This window comes from Bufo gargarizans, chromosome 10 (genome assembly GCF_014858855.1).
Source record: "Bufo gargarizans isolate SCDJY-AF-19 chromosome 10, ASM1485885v1, whole genome shotgun sequence".
NCBI classification, from domain to species: domain Eukaryota; kingdom Metazoa; phylum Chordata; class Amphibia; order Anura; family Bufonidae; genus Bufo; species Bufo gargarizans.
Genome location: NC_058089.1, coordinates 132,953,181 through 132,978,104, shown reverse-complemented (window position 1 = coordinate 132,978,104; position 24,924 = coordinate 132,953,181). Strand labels below are relative to the sequence as shown.

Here is a 24,924-nt window from a genome sequence, read left to right as displayed (position 1 = left end):
GTGCATCAGGGGGCTTCAAATGGGACATGGTGTCAAAAAAACTGTCCAGCAAAATCTGGCTTCCAAAAACCATACGGCGCACCTTTCACTCTACGCCCCGCTGTGTGGCCGTACAGTAGTTTACGGCCACATATGGGGTGTTTCTGTAAACGGCAGAGTCAGGGCAATAAAGATACAGTCTTGTTTGGCTGTTAACCCTTGCTTTGTTAGTGGAAAAAATGGGTTAAAATGGAAAATTAGGCAAAAAAATGAAATTCTCAAATTTTATCTCTATTTGCCAATAACTCTTGTGCAACACCTAAAGGGTTAACCGAAGTTTGTAAAATCAGTTTTGAATACCTTGAGGGGTGTAGTTTCTTAGATGGGGTCACTTTTATAGAGTTTCTACTCTAGGGGTGCATCAGGGGGCTTCAAATGGGACATGGTGTCAAAAAAACTGTCCAGCAAAATCTGGCTTCCAAAAACCATACGGCGCACCTTTCACTCTACGCCCCGCTGTGTGGCCGTACAGTAGTTTACGGCCACATATGGGGTGTTTCTGTAAACGGCAGAGTCAGGGCAATAAAGATACAGTCTTGTTTGGCTGTTAACCCTTGCTTTGTTAGTGGAAAAAATGGGTTAAAATGGAAAATTAGGCAAAAAAATGAAATTCTCAAATTTTATCTCTATTTGCCAATAACTCTTGTGCAACACCTAAAGGGTTAACCAAGTTTGTAAAATCAGTTTTGAATACCTTGAGGGGTGTAGTTTATAGAATGGGGTCATTTTGGGTGGTTTCAATTATGTAAGCCTCACAAAGTGACTTCAGAGCTGTAGTGGTCCCTAAAAATTGGGTTTTGGAAATTTTCCGAAAAATGCTTCTAAACTTCTAAGCCTTGTAACGTCCCCAAAAAATAAAATGTAATTCCCAAAATGATCCAAACATGAAGTAGACATATGGGGAATGTAAAGTCATCACAATTTTTAGGGGTATTACTATGTATTACAGAAGTAGAGAAACTGAAACTTTGAAATTTGCTAATTTTTCCAAATTTTGGGTAAATTTGGTATTTTTTTGTGCAAAAAAAAATTTTTTTTTGACTTAATTTTACCAGTGTCATGAAGTACAATATGGGATGAAAAAACAATCTCAGAACGGCCTGGATAAGTAAAAGTGTTTTAAAGTTATTCACACATAAACTGACACTGGTCAGATTTGCAAAAAATAGCCTGGTCCTTAAGGTAAAAAATGGCTTGGTCCTGAAAGGGTTAAAGGGCATCTAGCAGATTTGTACCTCTAGGAGCAACGGGGGCGTTACCATTACACCAAGAGGCTCAGCTCCCTCTGCACTTTGACAGGGCCAGATTTACATTGCCCGGCCCTGTCAATCACAGTGCAGGGGGCGTGCCAGTGGCAGAGAGAGTTGAGCCTCTAGGAGCAACAGCAACGCCCTCATTGCTCCTCGAGCCTCATTTGCATATATTAAAACCTAATGTTTCTCAGCAGTGCAGGCACATATGAACATGGGACCAACACAGAGGCCTTCAGCCGCCGAGCGCACATGGAACAGGTCGGTGTCATAGGGACAGAACTGCTGACAGATGCCCTTTGATGCTAAGTGACGTCCATCACATTTTAAACAATGGAAGGACTTTAAATATATATATTTTTTGTATATTACAGAAATGATCATCGCTGACTAGGGTTAGGGTATCCAATCCGCGTTTTTTGCAGGTTGGATGCGGACCCGTTCTCTTTAGTGGGGGCCGCTATAGATGAGGAGCTCACAATCTAATAAGCCCCCTATCAGTCTGTCTTTGGAGTGAGAGGGGAAACCGGAGAACCCGGAGGAAACCCCTGCAAACACGGGTAGAACATACAAACTCCATGCAGATGTTGTCCTTGGTAGGATCCGAACCCAGGACCCCAGCGCTGCAAGGCACCAGTGCTAACCACTGAGCCACCGCGCTGCCCACCACGGCTAACCACTGAGCCACCGCGCTGCCCACCACGGCTAACCACTGAGCCACCGCGCTGCCCACCACGGCTAACCACTGAGCCACCGCGCTGCCCACCACGGCTAACCACTGAGCCACCGCGCTGCCCACCACGGCTAACCACTGAGCCACCGCGCTGCCCACCACGGCTAACCACTGAGCCACCGCGCTGCCCACCACGGCTAACCACTGAGCCACCGCACTGCCACCACGGCTAACCACTGAGCCACCGCACTGCTCACCACGGCTAACCACTGAGCCACCGCACTGCTCACCACGGCTAACCACTGAGCCACTGCACTGCTCACCGCGGCTAACCACTGAGCCCAAAAAATAGTATTTTTCTTTCTGTGGCACCGCACTGCCAGAGCAGATCTTCTCGTTTGTATATCTTACACTGTAATATTGCTAAAACTAATATATCTTATTTTATGTGTGCGCTCCGTCTGCTGTGCCATTGCTAAAACTAATAATTATAGCCACAACTTTTTTTATGACTTTAGAATTAACCCCATTTCTGCCACAGCTAGAGCAGGAAGGGGTTAATACACAGACAGCAGGGGTCGCACTCCCATCAGCGCCTAGCCAGGTTCTGTTTGTCACTGCGGTCTCATGCCCGGAGACCACTTTGGCTGGTCCCTGGGATCTTCACTGAGACCACGGCCACAAAGATCTGCAGCGCCATGGGTGTAACCCGCTGCTTTCATACTGTGGGGTACAGTTAACCGCTTACCGCCTCGGCGTATAGTGGTGTGGCAGTAAGCAAATGGTTAAGAGATTTTTGGCTAGAGGCCACTCCACTTCTATTAGGGCAGAGCCAATACGTGGGCAGTGGAATCCTTGCACGGCCACTGATTCTCAAGGGTGCCCTGCAAAGACTCTGGTCATACTGAAGCAGCCAATGCAATCACAACCACCAGCAGTCAAATGCTACTCACCCGTGGGTGACGGTTTCTCGAAATTCCACTTCTCTGAAAGAAAGAAGAATGAAGACAGGATTAGATGCAATCATTAATATTCTGTCTAGTTACGCATTTCTACACGACCGGCACGACACGCGGTCCTCGGCTCAGAGTCACATACGCAGATCTGTTTTTAATAAAAGCCGGGAGAGAATTCAAAGGGAAGGAAAAGTATGAGAGAGAATCTGCTCGTCTCCTCCTACAGCTGCACTAGGTGTGAGAACCTAGCCTGGGGCGCTCGCTGGGGCATGTCCGCATATCTGAATGGCTGCTATGTAATATTAGGTTTCCCCAGCAGCGGGACCAGAGGCAATCAGCTGGGACACGGACCGCACATTGCTAGTATATGCCATCAGGGTCCAAGAGGTCCCACCTCAGAACACGTGCACAGCAGGCTCTCCATTCATCGCTACGAGAGCCCCAAAAATAGCCGAGGGAGCACGTTTGGCTATTTTCGGAAGTCCCGTAGCAGTAAATGGAGAACGCACCATCCAAGTGCTGCCACTTCTCCATTTACTGCTGAGCCAGAGCTCGCCTATTTTTCGGACCCGTTAACGGAGGGTGGCCGTGCATGTGCAGCTGCTCTCCGCTTACTTCAGGGGTTCCGTTCCGGAGATAGGAGCAACTCCTAGACGCAAGACTATCCTAGCTATATGCCATCAGTGTCTCAGATGGGACTAGCACTTTAAAAGGGGTCGTCTCACTTCAGCAAGGTGGCATTTATTACATAGACAAAGTTAATACAAGGCCCTTCCTAATGTGCTGTGATTCTCCATGTTGCTTCCTTCGCTGGCTGGATTCATTTTCGCATCACATTATACACCACTTGTTTCCATGGTTACGACCTCCCTGCAATCTGGCAGTGGTGGCCGTGCTTGCACACTGTAGGAAATAATGGCAGCATCTGTGTTGGCCGGGACCAGAGGAGCGCACATAGGCTGGTGCTTGTTTCTATAGTGTGCAAGCACGACCACCGCTGATGGATTGCAGGGAGGTCGTAACCATGGAAACGAGAAGTGTATAATGTGATGGGAATATTAGACTAGCCAGCAAAGGAAGCAACTTGGATAAGAACAGTATATTAATAAATGGCTTGTATTAACTTTCTCTACATAATAAATGCTATTTGGTGAAGTGAGAGGACCCCTTTAAGCTAAGAACTGCCACCATAAGCGCTTATTCTCTACCCACAAAATAGGAGGCAAGTTTCTTAATTTGGGCTGTCCATTGCGGGAATCGCGCTCCGTGTGTGGGTGTGATCCTCCGCTCTGGACTTGCAGGAGCGCAGGGCATTATCATGATCTATAATGCTGTGTGTCTCTGCGTGGACTTTTTTCCACAGGATCATAGTGACATAAAGCTGTCAGTATGATTCTGCAGAAATAAGGTCAAGCAGAGACACACAGCATTATAAATCATGATAATGCCCTGCGCTCCTGCAAGTCCAGAGCGGAGGATCACACACACGGAGCGCGATTCCCGCAATGGACTCGCTCGTGTGAAACAGCCCTAAGAATAAGTCCCTGAAGTGAGCGGTGTGGCGGTCACACATGTCCCCTGCCGCTACATTCAACTCTGACTGCAGAAAGCCGAGCTTTTCACCCGTTTTCCTACATGATCAATGCCATCTGCTGAAGGGACACAACCCCTTTAGCTTCGCAGTCCCACGGAGTTGAATGGAGCAGGACATGTGGGACCGCAGCTCGATTTACTCTAGGGACTCGACACCTCGTTCTTGTGATGGGTGGGAGTCACAGCGGACAACCCCCACTGAACAGATAATTATCCCCCTAAGCTGTGGACGGAGGGAGAAGCTCTTACGGTGGGACAACCCCATTAACCCGAAAATAAAAGTGAAGCAAAATCAGAAAATAAACTAACAGAAATATTACACACTACGGTTTACCATGGAAACCGTCTATAAGCACAGGGCAGATACCCAGATCACGCCCGCGGCAGACGTTTGGTCACAGAATTTCTGGACCCATTTCTAGGCGGCTCCATTACCGGTAACATTCCTCTTATCCGCTGGACCCAATTGAGGTGAAAAGCTCAAATATTCTGGATGAGAGGAACGTGGGACAAAACGAACAACTGCTTTGGGAAGAGAAGACCAGGAGCACAATCTAACGGGCCCATACTGGCGTCCCCCACTACAAGACCCCCTCACTGCAACAGGAGAAGCATTATAACCATTGCCAAGGTCTGTCCCTCTTGTGTGGCGTATCCCAGACGGACGAAGGAGAAGCATCTCAGGCCGACATACGCACCCCGTTTCACGAACTTCTCTGGTGATCCGATAATTCCAGTCGTGTAAATAGTCATTCTCCTTATCAAAGTCCCTCTCGTCCTCTCCAATGGTGACCGTCAGACGCTTCTCTTCAAAGTCCGGCTCCTGCTCTTTTCTTATGGTGGCTTTTTTCAGCACCTGAATAAGAAAGAAAAAGAAAAAACGCTCAGGAAAAAAATTCAGAGGAAATCAGAATCCTACAAAAAAATAATAATTATCTCCATTCGTCCCATCAGAAGCCCCTCGGGGTACAGAGACAATATGGCCACTCAACTTATCCATCACCCTAATCCTGCGGACTGACCCTTCTGGATCTGAGCCTGGCGTGGTCACAGAACCCAGAGATTTCAACTGGATCTGCTGACCATCGAACGTGCATGGGGACGGATGTCGTGGATTGGGCATGTTGGATCTCAACAAGCTATATCCCTTTGTTCTCCCGGCTGCCGATGGAGGGAGGGGCCGCGGCTGCCGATGGAGGGAGGGGCCGCGGCTGCCGATGGAGGGAGGGGCCGCGGCTGCCGATGGAGGGAGGGGCCGCGGCTGCCGATGGAGGGAGGGGCCGCGGCTGCCGATGGAGGGAGGGGCCGCGGCTGCCGATGGAGGGAGGGGCCGCGGCTGCCGATGGAGGGAGGGGCCGCGGCTGCCGATGGAGGGAGGGGCCGCGGCTGCAGGATCAGACCACATAGGGTTTGCTTGTGACCATGAACACACACAAGTAAGCATTGGAGCTGCAAGCAAAAGACGGTAGGAGATTTGTAGAAAGGACAGCTTCCAAATTGCTTTCTATTTTCAAAATAATGGCTGCAAAGTAGGAGAGATCCATAGAAATCTAATCTGCAAACGTCACAGAAAATAGAACGTCCATTGACGGCAGCGGCTACTAATAGCCAATGTACATTACCTCTTTAGCATGCCGGAGGCCTCTTTCCCAGGCGCTCTCTGTAGGGGGGTCCTGGACTGGGGGGAGCAGTAGCTCTTCCGCGGCTGGAGCCCCCTGTAGGACAGAAATATAGATTTGTATGAAGCTGTAATAGTCCGTACAGAACCAGCTCTGTCACCACCAAAGACCTTCACAGACTTGGCAAACAGGATCCCGGGGAATCTGACCAGATAACAGGCTGCACTTCTAGTGTAGAGTGGAGGGGCCACAACACTGCAGGGCTTACCCAGATGTTCTGAGCCAGAGGGGCCACTCCTGCAGGGGTCCCATTTGGGGAAAACGGGTCGGGTTTGGTTATGAGTGAATAGTTCCCCTTATCGTTCATTCCAGGATGTATGAAGCGGCAGCTCATTCCCCAGGTGCAGTTCCCTAGAAGAGACAATGGTCGTTAGGGGCAGGTAAGTACATACAACATATACGGTGAAGCCCACCTACTGCCACATTAACGGCTGCAGCTCAGGGGGGCGCGCCTTCTCGGCTGCAGCTCAGGGGGGCGCGCCTTCTCGGCTGCAGCTCAGGGGGGCGCGCCTTCTCGGCTGCAGCTCAGGGGGGCGCGCCTTCTCGGCTGCAGCTCAGGGGGGCGCGCCTTCTCGGCTGCAGCTCAGGGGGGCGCGCCTTCTCGGCTGCAGCTCAGGGGGGCGCGCCTTCTTGGCTGCAGACATTAAGGCTAATTTCACACTTGCGGCAGGACGGATCCGACAGGCTGTTCACCGTGTCGGATCCGTCCTGCGGCTATTTTCGCTGTGCCGCCGCTCCGTCCCCATTGACTATAATGGGGACGGGGGCGGAGCTCCAGCGGACGTGCACAGAGGAAGGCCGGCGGACTTAAATTACTGCATGTCAGGCTTTTTAGTCCGGCGGCTTTCGCCGTGCACCGCTGTGCTGCGCCGGAGCTCCGCCCCGTCCCCATTATAGTCAATGGGGACGGAGCGGTGGTCCGGCGGCACAGCGAAACAGCGGAAGGACGGATCCGACAGGGTGAACAGCCTGTCGGATCCGTCCTGCCGCAACTGTGAAAGTAGCCTTAGTGGCACAATACAGATTTACATGTTATTAAATTACTCAGTAGTTCTACAACATTTTTTATTACATGTAATTAGAAAAGTATTCAGATCCAGGTGATGGTTTGAAAACTGTAGAACATTTTTCGTGGGACAACCGCTTTAAGTAGCAGAAAGGGTAGTGACCTTAAATGGGTTCTCCAGGACTATTAATGTCCAGGTCGTCCATATCTGAATCCCAGCGCAGTGCTGGAGGGGGCAGGCTCTTCCTCGTGATGTCACATTCATCCGTCATATGGCCATTCAAGTGAATTGAGCGGAGATGCAATACCGAGCGCAGCCAATGGACGGCGCTGTGCTGGGTATGCTGTGAGGGGAGCGGATCATGGTGGGTGCAGGGAGTCGGACCCGCCCGGAGGACCGCTCATCAATATTCTACAGATACGGCCTAGAAAGGACTGTCCGGAGTCAAACTTCCCGAATTACTGGAGGCCACATTAACAGGTACTGCAATGGACTCCGACGCCTTCCATTCAATGATGGCCACCGGTCATAGTGAAATACTCCGGCGCCATTTCACTCCCTGTGCCTACAAACTACAACTTGGCAAATCCTTTCCGTCACCGGCACAGATGAAGATTTATACTCCAGTCACATCCAGAGCTGCATTCAGAACATCGCAGGTCTACAAGGCAAGCGCTAAGCTTCTAGGCCGCGTGTTCTGAAAGCAGCTTTCAGGATATTTACTGACCCTCTTGGGGCGTAAAGGCGCGTGGCTTGGCTGGAATACCGCACATGGGTTAAGATTGCACCAACAAGCAGCGTAAAGATGGACAGACGGGTCTAACGGACTGAGGTACCGGAATACATTTGGGGACCCGTTAGACCAGGGGTGCACAACCTTTTCTGGTTGGGGGCCACACTGTCAACCTGAACCAATTCCAAGTGCCGAAAATAAACGTTAAAGGGGTATTACCGAGTGGAATACTGCACTTCTGGCACATTGAGCTTACACTATAGTTCCACTTCCAGGACTCCCATCTAATGGGACAATACATGAAAGATTCGTGTGAGCAGCCACGAGACATAGACATATGTCTGCTACCAGATGATTGAGGGCCACATGTGGCCCCTGGGCGTGCACCCCTGCGTTAGACTGTCTACATTTGCAGCATCTAAAGTATAAATGACGCAACTCATTGCATCGCGTCGATTATATTGACTACTTCATATAAACCACTAGGGGCCGTCCTCACCAACGGCCATAATGGAAACCAAGCACCCCCCAAATAAATGTAGAGAAGGACCCAGTGGCGTAGCTATAAGGGTCGCAGTTGTAACCGGGACCCTAAGCCGGGGGCCCAGGAGGCAGCCCTTGCCAGTGGTACTGTACTTTTCCCTTTATAAGATGCAGTACATAATGTATGGAGGAGGAGGCGGGGGAAAGCGCGGTACTTACCCCTCCTCCCAGGTCCCGCCTGCAGCGTCAGGACGTACGGAGCGCTCTCTGGCCGGACGCTGCAGGAGGTCAGGTGACTGTGCAGAGCGGGACCGGAGAAGGGAACCAGGACAGGGAGAGGGGCGGCAGGAGAGGCAAGTTATTAATATTTTACAGTCTGATCGGAGGTCTGATATGGCGGTGTTATTGGGGGTCTGGAGAGGTCTAATGGGGGTAAAGACATCTGATTGGGGGGCTGGAGAGGTCTGACTGGGGGTCTAGAGGTCTAATGGGGGTCTTATCTGCGGTCTGATATTGGGTCGGGGTCTTACATGGAGGTCTAATGGAGGGTTCTGATCTGAGGTCTGATATGGCGGTGTTATTGGGGGTCTGGAGGTCTGACTGGGGGGTCTGGAGAGGTCTAATGGGGGTAAAGATATCTGATTGGGGGGCTGGAGAGGTCTGACTGGGGGTCTAGAGGTCTAATGGGGGTCTCATCTGCGGTCTGATATTGGGTCGGGGTCTTACATGGAGGGTTCTGATCTGAGGTCTAAAACTGGGGTCTGACAGAGGTCTAAAGGGGGTTTGGTCTGATACGGGGGGGGGGGGGGGGGGGTCTCATTTAGGGTTTTATACGAGAGTCCGATCTGAAAGGGGGTATTTTTTGTAGCGGCGCACACTATAAAGGGGTGTTTTTGTACTGACGCACTGTGTGGTCCCAGTATTTTCAGGGGCACCGTTTCTGCAGGATAACATTGGGGGCACAGCGGGCACAGTATGGGGGGGGCAGGATGGGGTGTTGAGAAGGCGAGGAGGAGGATGGAAAAGTAGGAAAGTAAGATGTCTGTTGGGTTAGGGTCTGCAGAGACGAGGTGCGGCTGAAAGAAGTCCCCATGGCGGTGTGGTCTGAGGAGAAGATGAGGAGGCATCACTGGATGGAAGAGGTACATGGGAGGCGCTGTATGACCCTGGATGTTCTGTGGCGCTGTTTGCAAGGTCTTTAAAGGGGTTGTCAGCTTCATTTTTGTACGAGCGCTGCCTTCTCCGCTGCGGCGGCAGGAGAACAGAGCAGAGAAAGCGGCTCTCCTATGAGCGCTGCCCTCTCTTCAAACAGCTGGGGACCCCGGCGATCCGATATAGCTGACCTGAGCCCTTAGCTGCGCCCCTGGAGGACCCTCTGGGTGCCTCGCATCTCCAGACATCAGAGAAACATCACAAGAGGTGACAGAATGTGGAAAAAACCCAGAGGCTCACGGAGCGCTCGCAGGACGCCGCGCACACGACTGCCATGGACTTTAGTTTAGAACGTGAAAATAGTTTACTGCCAACGGTGTGCAAAAAATAAAAAATTCCAGTCACATGACCCGGGTCTGTGTACAAAGGTAGGACAAAAAAAAGAAGAAAAACAACAGGACATCGGGGGAAAACCAGAATAAAGCAATTGAGCAGCACGCCCAGTAACGAGGCGCGCAGGCCGGAGCCCGAGGAAGGCGCTCACACGCTAATAGGCATGCACGGGGCGGGACCGCAGGTGCACACGACGGCCTTATTAACCCTCTCTCACCCAGAGAATGGAACATGTCCATTGCTGGAAGAAGGCCTTGTGTACACGAGGCACAAGAAAGGGCGTCCACACAGCACAGGGAACGTGTTCACGCGAACGAACCCCAAGATGGAAATGAAGAGAACGGAGTCCAATATTCAAGGGTATAGGACTGAGCTGCAGTACCAGGCACGGCCATGGAGAAGAGCGGCGCTGTTTGTGGAAAAACCCTTTTCTTTGGAACGTGGTACACCTTAAGGAGTTTGTCCCACAGGATAAGGGGTATGAGCACTGGAGCCCCTGTGTGTCCCCGGCGGTCCCACAGAGATGGCACCCTGCAAACCACAGCTCCTCTCACTCCGGCATCCAGTATGCATCATGGAGGGGGCTTATTCCAATTAATGGGACCCACGCACAACACCTGCTGGCTGTCAGCATGCAAAATCATCTCTCCAAGTCCAGAGGGGGGGGGGGGGGGGGTACGCCCCTTAAAACAACACACATGTCCTAATGTCCTGTCCAGGTTATATTGAGGGATCTCCCATCCCTGATCCACAGAGGAAAAGGCAGCGCCCGAAATCCAGAATTTAGTAATCACAGTCCTGCTAGTCATTGGAAACAGTCAGCAGGAGCGATGCCTCCGCGTGCCCTCCGATGCCTGTATAGGGCGTGCAAACCGCCGGAACAAGCGGGGACGCTGTATCCTAAAGTGGGAATAAAGCGGCTCCTGATGTCACCGATCAGGACATCGACTCCCATCATCAGCCTGGAGAGTGACTCACAGGCCGGCGGATGGACAGGATGTTGTGTCAAACAGGTAGAGACGAGAGGCCACGGAAAGTCAAAGCCGTAAAACATCTAAACATACACAGGACGTGGAGGGAGCCGTCGCAATCTGCAGCCAACACCATGGCTCTGGCATGTAACGGGCACGGCCTGCAGGTCCCTTGTGGCGATCCCAATACACGTAATATTCTTCAGCGCTGCGTGGATGCAGTGTAAAGTGGCGCACTGACCCCCACCCATCCACTGAGGTCCTGTAAGGCTCCCACCTCTATACCAAACGCAATGATGAACGAGACATTTGACGCCGCCGTCCGGCTTTACACCGACGTGTCAGACAGGCCGATAATAAACCTGACGCATTTTAGCCACGCCCTTTTTTGGACTGTCGCGGGAAGAATCGCTGTAACCTGTGCCGCATTCACTGGGCAGCGGAGGTCGGGTTTCGGTAAAAGAAAATTGCAAACGAGGAGCAACAAATTAAGGCCAAAATCTGTGACAAGAAAAGGGGGGGTTTGGGGGTGACCCCCAGAGGAAAGCACAGCGCAAAAGGGAGCAGAAATCTGCGCGAATCTACAGCCGCGAATAGCGATGGATTTGATTTAGGGGTCAAGCACATGACCGTGGTTTTGCGGATTGGAGGAGGACGATCCTTGTCTGCAAAACGTACAAGAACAGGACATCTACCAGAGAGCAGGGCGCTCCGTAAAACGCAGAGTTCACGCGGCGGCCATCCGTGTTACGTGGATCCGCATGCTGCAGCCGTGGGCCCGTACCGACTGCTTGTTCAGCAGAAGCGACCCTTTCAATAAACATGCAGCAAATCACTCCAACCGACTGACCAATCAGATTGAGAGGTCACCCTCGGACAGGCTCCTGATTGGCTGCTGGCCCGCGGCTACATCTGCCCTTCATGTGCGTGGCGGTGTGCCATCAGCACCTGGTTTTTCCCGCAGTGATGAAATAACGCGGCAACTAAAATCCCCGGGTGTGACGTCATCGCTCGCTTCATTCTTCACATTCTTTTCATTAAAGTTCATTGTAAACATCAGAAACGCACGGCTCAGAGCTACGGAAACCTACGAGGACCAATCTCACAACAGCCTTCATCTATGGGGATGCTTGCTAATACTCTGTGCTGCTGTGGGAACAAGAGCTTTCTGCTGCAAAACACGCAGCTCTGTCCTCATCATGACAGATAAGTGACCCTCCACAGGATCAGCACACTCCTCTCCTGAAACCCTCTGTGCTGCTGGGACCCTGCTTCTTCCACTATGTAACTCTCATCCTGTGATCTCCACCAGATCAGCACGCTCCTCTCCTGAAATCCTCTGTGCTGCTGGGACCCTGCTCCTTCCACTATGTATCTCTCATCCCGTGACCTCCACAAGATCAGCACACTCTTCTCCTGAAATCCTCTGTGCTGCTGGGACCCTGCTCCTTCCACTATGTATCTCTCATCCCGTGATCTCCACCAGAACAGCACGCTCCTCTCCTGAAATCCTCTGTGCTGCTGGGACCCTGCTCCCTCCACTATGTAACTCTCATCCTGTGACCTCCACAAGATCAGTACACGCCTCTCCTGAAATCCTCTGTGCTGCTGGGGGGACCCTGCTCCTTCCACTATGTAACTCTCATCCTGTGTCCTCCACAAGATCAGCACACTCCTCTCCTGAAATCCTCTGTGCTGCTGGGACCCTGCTCCCTCCACTATGTAACTCTCATCCTGTGACCTCCACAAGATCAGCACACTCCTCTCCTGAAATCCTCTGTGCTGCTGGGGACCCTGCTCCTTCCACTATGTAACTCTCATCCTGTGACCTCCACCAGATCAGCACGCTCCTCTCCTGAGATCCTCTGTGCTGCTGGGACCCTGCTCCTTCCACTATGTAACTCATCCTGTGACCTCCACAAGATCAGCACACCCCTCTCCTGAAATCCTCTGTGCTGCTGGGACCCTGCTCCTTCCACTATGTAACTCTCATCCTGTGTCCTCCACAAGATCAGCACACTCCTCTCCTGAAATCCTCTGTGCTGCTGGGGACCCTGCTCCTTCCACTATGTAACTCTCATCCTGTGACCTCCACCAGATCAGCACGCTCCTCTCCTGAAATCCTCTGTGCTGCTGGGACCCTGCTCCTTCCACTATGTAACTCTCATCCTGTGACCTCCACCAGATCAGCACGCTCCTCTCCTGAAATCCTCTGTGCTGCTGGGACCCTGCTCCTTCCACTATGTAACTCTCATCCTGTGACCTCCACAAGATCAGCACACCGCTCTCCTGAAATCCTCTGTGCTGCTGAGGACCCTGCTCCTTCCACTATGTAACTCTCATCCTGTGTCCGCCACAAGATCAGCACACTCCTCTCCTGAAATCCTCTGTGCTGCTGGGACCCTGCTCCTTCCACTATGTAACTCTCATCCTGTGACCTTCAAAAGATCAGCACACTGCTCTCCTGAAATCCTCTGTGCTGCTGGGAGGACCCTGCTACTTTTAGGATGTAATATTCTAACATTTCACAAGACAGGCTGCCGTGCTCTTTCTACTATGGGATTGTGATCCCATAAAATGACACCATGTGCGGGGGACGGACACGTGACAAGAGGAGGTGCGCAGCACACAATGGTCTGCAGGAGGTTATAATGTGACGTCAAAGGAACTCTGGGAAAGATGGGTGACCGCTCCGCAGAGCCGTGATGGTGGTCGTGCATTATCCCCTATTACAGCTGAACCCGAACCAGAGTACAGTGCCTGGCATCCACCTGAAAAGGACATATTGGGGAAGGGGGAGGGGGGTTTATACTGCGCCACCTATCAGCCTCTCTAAGCCAATCATGCTACTAAGGGCGCATTTACACCAGCAGATTATCTGACAAATCAGACCAGACCGCTGGTGGCCGTATACGGTGTGTGAGGGACCTGAGAATTCTGGGGGTTATTACAGGTATTGAATAACCCCTTTAACCCCTTAGTGACCATTGACGTGCTGTGTATTTCATGATAGGGTGTTAGTCTACAAAAATAATATTATAATACATATTGTTTGGACACCGCGCATGCGTGAGACTAACGGGATCCCAGGCCGCCCTGCAGGATCACACAGAAGAGGGGACGGTTAGGGGGCTGATCTTGACTTCAGACTGACCGGCGAGATGGCGCTGATGGAGCTTCAGATTACCGGATCAATCCCCTCATTAGTAACAGACTGGGGGCTACTATAAGGTAATGCTGGCGGTTTTATATGAGATTTTGAGGTGACGGGTTCCCTTTAAATAAATTTTTTTTAAAGAGGCCTCAACCCAGAAAAAACTATTGCTGTGGACGGGTCACTTGTCCTTTTTAAAGTCAGGCTTTCAGCACAATTTGGGCTAAAAATGTATAAGCTCTGCGAGAATCTGGCTGCACCTGTAAACGTATGTGCATGAGTTCTGCCCTCCTGAATGCCCCCTCCCTCAATGTGGCAGGTAAATAGTGGGGGGTCTTCGGCACCCTCGTTTAGATATGGGGTACCCCTTTTCAGGAGCCTTTCCAAGAGGCCGGCCCAGGCCTTGTGTCAACCAAAGTCTGCAGTCTGGGAAAAAAGGGCCTCTGCAACGGGAACGTCCCAATTCCTCATAATCACCTCCATACATCCCGACCGACAGGGGCACGAACACCGTAAATATATGGGGGGGGGGGGGGGGCCTTCAGACCAAATGCTGCAGCCTGACAGCGGCACGAACACCGTAAATATATTGGGGGGGGGCCTTCAGACCAAATGCTGCAGCCTGACAGCGGCACGAACACCGTAAATATATTGGGGGGGGGGGGCCTTCAGACCAAATGCTGCAGCCTGACAGCGGCACGAACACCGTAAATATATTGGGGGGGGGCCTTCAGACCAAATGCTGCAGCCCGACAGGGGCACGAACACCGTAAATATATGGGGGGGGGCCCTTCAGACCAAATGCTGCAGCCTGACAGCGGCACGAACACCGTAAATATATTGGGGGGGGGGGGCCTTCAGACCAAATGCTGCAGCCCAACAGGGGCACGAACACCGTAAATATAGGGGGGGGGGCCCTTCAGCCCAAATGCTGCAGCCCGACAGGGGCACGAACACCGTAAATATATGGGGGGGGGCCCTTCAGACCAAATGCTGCAGCCCGATAGGGGCACGAACACCGTAAATATATTGGGGGGGGGGGGGCCCTCAGACCAAATGCTGCAGCCTGACAGCGGCACGAACACCGTAAATATATTGGGGGGGGGGCCTTCAGACCAAATGCTGCAGCCCGATAGGGGCACGAACACCGTAAATATATTGGGGGGGGCCCTCAGACCAAATGCTGCAGCCCGACAGGGGCACGAACACCGTAAATATATTGGGGGGGGGGGCCTTCAGACCAAATGCTGCAGCCCGACAGGGGCACGAACACCGTAAATATATGGGGGGGGGGGGGCCCTTCAGACCAAATGCTGCAGCCCGACAGGGGCACGAACACCGTAAATATATGGGGGGGGCCTTCAGACCAAATGCTGCAGCCCGACAGCGGCACGAACACCGTAAATATATTGGGGGGGGGGCCTTCAGACCAAATGCTGCAGCCCGACAGGGGCACGAACACCGTAAATATATTGGGGGGGGGGGCCTTCAGACCAAATGCTGCAGCCCGACAGGGGCACGAACACCGTAAATATATTGGGGGGGGGGCCTTCAGACCAAATGCTGCAGCCCGATAGGGGCACGAACACCGTAAATATATGGGGGGGGGGGGGCCCTTCAGACCAAATGCTGCAGCCCGACAGGGGCACGAACACCGTAAATATATGGGGGGGGCCTTCAGACCAAATGCTGCAGCCCGACAGCGGCACGAACACCGTAAATATATGGGGGGGGCCCTTCAGACCAAATGCTGCAGCCCGACAGGGGCACGAACACCGTAAATATATGGGGGGGGCCTTCAGACCAAATGCTGCAGCCCGACAGCGGCACGAACACCGTAAATATATGGGGGGGGGGGCCCTTCAGACCAAATGCTGCAGCCCGACAGGGGCACGAACACCGTAAATATATTGGGGGGGGGGGGGGGCTGCAGACCAAATGCTGCAGCCCGATAGGGGCACGAACACCGTAAATATATGGGGGGGGGGGGGCCTTCAGACCAAATGCTGCAGCCCGACAGGGGCACGAACACCGTAAATATATTGGGGGGGGGGGGGGGGGGGGGGCTGCAGACCAAATGCTGCAGCCCGATAGGGGCACGAACACCGTAAATATATGGGGGGGGGGGGACCTTCAAACCAAATTCTACTATGCAAGGTCCACAAAGTGACTTCAGCCCTGAACTGGTCTTTAAAAAGTGGGTTTTGGAAATGCCTAAAAATCTTAAGATTTGCGTCTAAGCCTCTAACGTCCTAAAAAATACAATGACATTTAGAAAAGGATCCAAACATGAAGCAGACGAACGGGGAACGTAAAGAATAACTATCACTTCAAAGCAGAGAAATCAAAATTTAGAAAATTATACATTTTTCCAAGATTTCTGTAAATTTAGGAGGTTTTTTTCATAAATAAAGGCGGTTGATATCGATTCAAATTCGCCACCGTCATGAAGTACAACGTGTGACGAGAAAACAAGCGAAAGCGTTCAAAAGTTACCACCACTGAGCTGAGGGTCCGACTGCAGAGACCCCCACAGACGTGAACAGAAGCCCAGTCCAGCGCTCGCCTATCTGCGGCAGTCCCATAAAGATGAGGTGAGGGTCCGACTGCAGAGACCCCCACAGACGTGAACAGAAGCCCAGTCCAGCGCTCGCCTATCTGCGGCAGTCCCATAAAGATGAGCTGAGGGTCCGACTGCAGAGACCCCCACAGACGTGAACAGAAGCCCAGTCCAGCGCTCGCCTATCTGCGGCAGTCCCATAAAGATGAGGTGAGGGTCCGACTGCAGAGACCCCCACAGACGTGAACAGAAGCCCAGTCCAGCGCTCGCCTATCTGCGGCAGTCCCATAAAGATGAGCTGAGGGTCCGACTGCAGAGACCCCCACAGACGTGAACAGAAGCCCAGTCCAGCGCTCGCCTATCTGCGGCAGTCCCATAAAGATGAGCTGAGGGTCCGACTGCAGAGACCCCCACAGACGTGAACAGAAGCCCAGTCCAGCGCTCGCCTATCTGCGGCAGTCCCATAAAGATGAGGTGGGGGTCCGACTGCAGAGACCCCCACAGACGTGTCCCTCCTGCACTCTACGAGACTGCTGTATAGAAGCCCAGTCCAGCGCTCGCCTATCTGCGGCAGTCCCATAAAGATGAGGTGGGGGTCCGACTGCAGAGACCCCCACAGACGTGAACAGAAGCCCAGTCCAGCGCTCGCCTATCTGCGGCAGTCCCATAAAGATGAGCTGAGGGTCCGACTGCAGAGACCCCCACAGACGTGAACAGAAGCCCAGTCCAGCGCTCGCCTATCTGCGGCAGTCCCATAAAGATGAGGTGAGGGTCCGACTGCAGAGACCCCCACAGACGTGAACAGAAGCCCAGTCCAGCGCTCGCCTATCTGCGGCAGCCCCATAAAGATGAGGTGAGGGTCCGACTGCAGAGACCCCCACAGACGTGAACAGAAGCCCAGTCCAGCGCTCGCCTATCTGCGGCAGTCCCATAAAGATGAGCTGAGGGTCCGACTGCAGAGACCCCCACAGACGTGAACAGAAGCCCAGTCCAGCGCTCGCCTATCTGCGGCAGTCCCATAAAGATGAGGTGAGGGTCTCACAATCAGACTCTGGTGTCCGGTGGAGGTTTGGTAATTGCTGGGGATGGGGTGTGGCACAAATTCGGACCGGTATTGATCGCCGTCCTGGCGGCAGGATCCCACCATTGTACCTTATGGGTCACTCAGGAGGAAGGTGCTGACCAGATCCTTACCTTTCATGAAGAAGCGGCAGGTTAGCCGGGGTCGGGTTTTCCGGTCGTTTGGGTCCTTCACTTCCCCCTCCTCGAGGTCGTCATCCTGCAGTAAGAAAACGGAGATGAAACCCTCCAGACATAAGAAACGCAGCGGTCCCTGCGCAGGACAGCGCCACAAGCTGCACACTTACAATCCAGGCAAACACAGCAGAGAGTGAGAAAACACGAGCACCACAGCCTCAGTGCCTGCCCCAGATTAGTATAGTCCTGTACTGAAATACTCTGTGCTGCTCCACTGTCCATCTCCAAGCCTGTGACCACCCATGACATGCCTCTCCTGAAAATACTCTGTGCTGCTGGGGACCCTACTCCTTCCACTGTCCATCTCCAAGCCTGTAACCTCCCACAAGGCCATGGCACGCCTCTCCTGAAATACTCTGTGCTGCTTGGTATTCTGCACCTTCCAGTAATGAAAGGTGTTATCCTATGAAAAAGATTTATCCCTGATCCACAGGAGAGGCAATATGAAATTATGGGGGGGCGTCTGACCACTGGGACCCCAGCGACCTCAAGAAGAGAGGGTACCCCGCTGAATGCAGTGGTAGCGTGCATGTCCACCTATGGCTCCATTGACTTTTATGTGACTGAAGAAGCACAGTCTGCGTCAGTCCATAGAAGTGACTGCAGCACTGCACACTACCACTCCACTGAGAGAAGGGGCTTGAGGACCCCCGCCTTCTCAGGACAGGGGTACACCAGAAGAGACCACCCCAACCCGATGTTTGGCACCTATCTGGTGCATTTCGTGGGGTAACCCCTTTTACTGTCTGCCCTGTCCAGGCAAGTGGCAATGTTAATGAGGTCCCATAAAAGCTGCATGCACCTCTTCTGAAATACTCTGTGCTGCTGAGGACTCTGCTCCTTCTGCTGTGTAACTCTCAGTCTGTGAATTCCCACAAGATTAGCACATTCACCTTTTAAAATACTCTGTGCAGCTGTGAACTTTCAATATGCCTAGCTAGTGACCAGATGTGGAACAATGTGATAATGTGCAGCTACAGCCCAAACCTCAGGAATAGATGTTTCCGCATCCCTCCCACCACTAGATGCCGCTGCTGCTCTTTCCTTAGCGGCAATGCTGACACCTAGTGGCAGAAATAAAGAACTAACGCCGCAAGCTTTTACCTGCAGATATTACCTGGTGCTGCATGACCCCTAGTGTTGACACGGAGTACTGCATTACTGTATTTTGTATGTATTTAACGTGTACCGTGACTCCATAAAACACAGAGCGGTGCTTCCCATGCTGGATAATTTCATATCTACAAGGCTGTATAACGGCCCTGCAGATATTACAGTCTGGACTCTGGTCCCTAGGGCCCCTAGGTTGCACTGGTACACACAGCCGCATGGCCAGCATATTTCGGTTATACTGCACAGGTATATATAGTATGTATATCACACCGACTCCATGCTAAACTGCTGTGTCATGTCAATCTGCTCCCTGTTCCCAAAGAGGAGTGCATTGTGGGCCCGCCATTATATAGGGTGACGATCAGACAACCAGCCGGACCCTGAAGGCAGCTGCGTATAAAGCCGTGTTCACACTGGTGTCCTGTACATTACAGGGCACAGGAGGGAAGGGATGAGCTCCTAACAAGCTCATTTGCATCGCTTCCCTCCCAGAACTCCAGGGGAGCATGTATGGCCTATAAGTCTCCTCCCCCCGATTAAGGTGCGCTCTCCCTAAGGAGAGTTAGTTCCCCCCTGCTCGGACACAGGCCTCCTACCTGTAACATAGAAACCTAGAATGTGTCGGCAGATGATAACCATTTGGCCCATCTAGTCTGCCCAATACACTGAATACTATGGATAGCCCCGGCCCTATCTTATATGAAGGATGGCCTTATGCCTATCCCATGCATGCTTAACCTCCTCCACTGTATTTGCAGCTGCCACTTCTGCAGGAAGGCTATTCCATGCATCCACTACTCTCTCAGTAAAGTAATACTTGCTGATATTACTGTTAACCCTTTGCCCCTCTAATGTAACACTGTGTCCTCTTGTAGCAGTTTTTCTTCTTGTAAATCTTCTCTGCTCTTTTCCCTTGTTGATTCCCTTTATGTATTTAGCAGTTTCTCTCATCTCCCCTCTGTCTCGTCTTTCTTCCAAGCTCTACATGTTCAGGTCCTTTCATCTTTCCTGGTAAGTTTTATCCTGCAATCCATGGACCAGTTTAGTAGCTCTTCTCTGAACTCTCTCCAAAGTATCAGTATCCTTCTGGAGATATGGCCTCCAGTACTGAGCACAATACTCCAGATGAGGTCTCACTAGTGCTCTGTACAGCGGCATGAGCACCCCCCTCTGTCTACTGGTAATGCCTCTCCCTATACACCCCAGCATTCTGCTAGCATCTCCTGCTGCTCTATGACATGGTCTGCCTACCTATCCTTCTGGAGATATGGTCTCCAGTACTGCGCACAATACTCCAGATGAGGTCTCACTAGTGCTCTGTAGAGCGGCATGAGCACCTCCCTCTGTCTACTGGTAATGCCTCTCCCTATACACCCCAGCACTCTGCTAGCATCTCCGGCTGCTCTATGACATGGTCTGCCTACCTTTAAGTCTTCTGAAATAATGACCCCTAAATCCCTTTCCTCAGATACTGAGGTTAGGACTGTATCACTGATTGTATATTCTGCTCTTGGGTTATTACGCCCCAGGTGCATTGTCTTGCACTTATCAACATTACATTTTAGTTGCCAGATTTTTGACCATTCCTCTAGTTTTCCCAAGTCCTTTCCCATTTGGTGTATCCCTCCAGGAACATCAACCCTGTTACAAATCTTTGTGTCATCAGCAAAAAGACAAACCTTACCATCGAGGCCTTCTGCAATGTCGCTGATAAAGAAATTAAACAATATGGGTCCCAGAACAGATCCCTGAGGTACCCCACTGGGAACAAGACCTTGGTCTGAATATACTCCATTGACTACAACCCTCTGTTGTCTGTCCCTCAGCCACTGCCTAATCCATTCAACAATATGGGAGTCCAAGCCCAAAGACTGCACTTTATTGATAAGCCTTCTATGTGGGACAGTATCAGAAGCCTTACTAAAGTCCAGATAAGCGATGTCTACTGCACCTCCGCCATCTATTGTTTTGTCACCCAATCAAAAAAATCAATAAGACTAGTTTGACATGATCTCCCTGAAGTAAACCCATGCTGTTCTTCATCTTTCAATCTATGGGATTTTAGATGTTCCACAATCCTCCCCTTAAGTATGGTTTCATTTAATTTCCCCACTATTGATGTCAGGCTTACTGGCCTATAGTTGCCCGATTCCTCCCTACTACCTTTCTTGTGAATGGGCACAACATTTGCTAATTTCCAATCTTCTGGGACGACTCCTGCTGCCAGTGATTGGTTAAATAAATCTGTTAATGGTTTTGCTAGTTCCCCGCTGAGCTCTTTTAATAGCTTTGGGTGTATCCCATCAGGCCCCTGTGACTTATTTGTAGTAATTTTAGACAGTTGACTTAGAACCTCTTCCTCTGTAAAGACACAGGCGTCAAGATTCATTAGTCTTCTTTCCTAACTGAGGTCCTTCTCCTTCATTTTCCTTAGTAAACACTGAACAGAAGTATTTATTGAGGCGGTCGGCTAGTTCTTTATCTTCTTACATAGACCTTCCTTCTCTTGTTTTTAATTTGGTAATTCCTTGTTTTAGTTTCCTTTTTTCATTTATGTATCTGCAGAATGCCTTATCGCCCTTTTCCCTGCCTGAGCTCATTTCTCTTCTGCCTGTGCTTTAGAAGCTCTTATAACTTGTTTGGCCTCTCTCTGCCTAATCTTATTTGCCTGTCATCCTCAGGTTTTTTTGTTTATAATTACTAAATGCTATCTTTTTGTTTTTAATGATTTGGGCCACTTCTGCTGAGTACCACAGTGGTCTCTTCCTTTTTTTGCTTTTACTGACAAGCCTAATGCAATTTTCTGTTGCCTTCAATAGTGACACTTTTAAGTAGTCCCATTTCTCCTGGACTCCAATGAAACTGCTCCAGTCTGATAGGGACTCGTGTACCACTAATCTAATTTTAGAAAAGTCAGTTTTTATGTGGTGTGACTGTACTTATAGTAAACCACACTGACTGGTGATCACTAGATCCCAAGCTTTCCCCTGCAGTAATATCAGATACCAGATTCCCATTTGTGAATACTAAATCTAAAATGGCCTCCCTCCGGGTTGGCTCCTCCACTACTTGCTGTAGAGATAATCCCAGTAGGGAATTTAGAATATCTGTCCTCCTGGCAGAACTAGCTATTTTGGTTTTCCAGTTTACATCTGGAAGATTGAAGTCTCCCATAATGATAACGTTCCCCTTCAATGCCATTTTAGCTATTTCCTCAACTAGTAGATCATCTAGTTCTTTGACTTGGCTAGGTGGTCTATATATCACACCTACACGAGTTACCTTATCATTATCAAGCTGCAAGGTAACCTAAACTGACTCTAAATTGTTCTCGCTAACTTGTATCAAAATTAGATTTTATGCTTTCTTTCACTTACAGGGCCACCCCTCCCCCTTGCTTGCCTTCTCTGTCTTTCTTATATAGAGAGAACCCTGGTATTGATATATCCCAGTCATTACTCCCCTTGAACCACGTCTCAGTAACAGCCACTACATCTATATTCTCAGATGCCATTATAGCCTCAAGTTCATTGATCTTATTCCCTAAACTGCGAGCATTTGTAGACAAGACTCTGAGCTTGTCATTTCTTAACCTTTGTGCTACTGGCATCTCCTGGCATTGTTCGGAGGGGCAGTCGGACTGCTGGATTATCACTCTTTTGCCCCCCCCCCCCCCACCTTCCTAGTTTAAATGCTCCTTAGCAAATACTTTGAACTGTTCACTGAGGACATTCGTTCCATTGAGAGACAGGGTACTCTCTGCACCGATGAGGGGCAATCACCCCGAAACAGCTGTCTGCAGGTGAGGTGCTGGCTTATTTAATATCCAAGTCATGTCTCAAGACTCATTTTAAGAGTTGAACATTGACATAGGATAGCTGCCTTACATCTGGTGGCATTAGAGGCGGAGCTTGTTAAGAGTTCATTTGCATTTCTGCTCTCCCAGAATTCCAGAGGAGCATGTATGGCCTATAAGTCTCCTCACACTGATTAAGGTGCTTTCTCCCTACGGAGAGTTAGTTCCCCCCCTTGCTAGGGTACAGGACACATGACAGGGTTACTCTCCGTCACAGTCGGCTTAACCTAACCTTTAATGGGCCTGTTAGCGATCAGTGCTTCTAATGGAGCTATCCCACCTTAAAGGGTTTATCTGGTAATTTATACTGATGGCGTGTCCTCTGGATAGGTCATCTATATCAGATAGGCGCGGTCCTGATCAGCTGTTAGCAGAGGTCCAATGCTATGTGAGCGCCGGAGCTTCTTCCTAGGTCATGTGATGTACATTGGTCACATGGCCTAGCTGCAGCTCAGCCCCATTGAAGTCAATATTGCTGAGCTACAATACCAAGGACAGCCACTCCCTTGCGCGGTGGCTCCCCGAAACGGTTGATGTCGAGTCCCGGCGCCCCCGCCAATGTGATAATGATGACCTATCCTAAGAATAGGTCATCATTACCTTTACACGGATAACCCCTTAAATGGGTTCTCCCCGTTTGGGGACCTTTTAACCTGACGACCATCACTGGACCTGTGGAGAGAATCACACTGGCCCTCCATTTGCCACTGGGTTCCAGCTCCCTTGGTCCGGTCCTGCATGTCAACATCTGGTTTGACAGGATTCATGTGTGTCAGCGGTGACGGTCCCCCCATGCATCACGTGACAATTGGGGGGGCACATCACCACTCTGGCCAGTCACTAGCAGCAGCGGCACATATGAACCCCATCGAGTCAGACGCTGGAACTCAGGTATTAACTACCTAATTGCAAGGACGTCACCTCTGACTGGGAAGGGTTAATATTGCCAGCATATTTTTTTTTTTTGTAATAGTATAAAGTTACCAGGAAATGCGACGAGGGGTGAAATCAAAGACGACCCCAGTCACTCACATCTATCTCCCTTCGTCGATCTCTCCGTCATCGTCCTCCTTCTTCTTGTCCTTCGGCTCCTCATCCTTCTGACTCTCGGTCTTCTCATTGAGTGGGGAGCCTTCCTTGTCTTTCTCGTCTTCATCATCGCCCATGAGTTTCTCTTGGTCATCTTCCTGGTTGGGTCCCATGGGTTCTTCAGGGACCTCCTCGTCGTAGTCCAGTTCATGCTCATCCAGTTCTCGTGTCACAGAAGAAGCTTCGTCGTGAAGGTCGTTGGCTCGTTTGTGGTCATCGTCATCCACGTTGGGAGAACGCCGAATGTCTTGGTTGGGTTCGCTCTCAGAGCCCGGAGATCGGATCTCACTCAAGTGATCCTCGTCATCAGAGGGATGAGGCGACCTTTCAGAACGTCCCTCGTGCTCCTCACAATCATCTTGGTTCCTTTCAACAATGTCCAAGTTACCTTTCTCCACTGGAGGAGAATCAGGGGAATCTTGGAGGGGTACAAAGTTGGACCCAGACACGACTTGATCCTCCGGTAAAGATTTTGGGGAATGCTTATTGTTTGAGACTTGGGGGGAGTGTTCTCCTGAGCTCAGGAGGGGTTCAGCCGAGTCTCCGGGCGGACTCTTATCTTCTAACAGATCGTTAAAGCCCCCCTCGTCCTCTCTATCCAGCTCATGGTCTGAAGACCGATCCCTGTCATCATCTTCCTCTTCATCTGTCAGCTCAGGTAAGATTTCTTCAGGAGACAGAGGGTCCCGTTCAGGACTATCTGCTGAGGCCATCTGTCAAGGGTACCTGAAAAACAACAAGCCGAACGTCAGAAACCACAGGAGGCAGTAAAGCAGCCGGCCACATAATTGAGCTAAACATCCTTTCTCCAGATCTTTGCTTGCTGCCAATGAATGAAAAACATTCTTGTTTACATACAGAAACTGAAAAGTAGTTTGTTACAATGTATCAATGCAGACAAAACTTATTTGGGGGATTGTCTAGCTTGGATACAGATGAAAAGTATTAGGTTAGGTCCTGAATGTT

At 50.9% G+C, this 24,924-nt stretch overlaps 1 protein-coding gene across 1 annotated transcript in view; it reads right to left on the bottom strand.

The window, feature by feature from the left end:
* LOC122920502 (zinc finger CCCH domain-containing protein 18-like) overlaps positions 1–24,924 on the bottom strand; it is a 76,068-nt gene that overhangs the window by 40,319 nt on the left and 10,825 nt on the right. The window contains 6 exon segments of the mRNA XM_044270039.1: positions 2,916–2,948; positions 5,210–5,367; positions 6,134–6,226; positions 6,399–6,541; positions 17,838–17,922; positions 23,898–24,684. Coding sequence (XP_044125974.1) covers positions 2,916–2,948; positions 5,210–5,367; positions 6,134–6,226; positions 6,399–6,541; positions 17,838–17,922; positions 23,898–24,671 — 1,286 coding nt within the window. The 5' untranslated portion in view covers positions 24,672–24,684.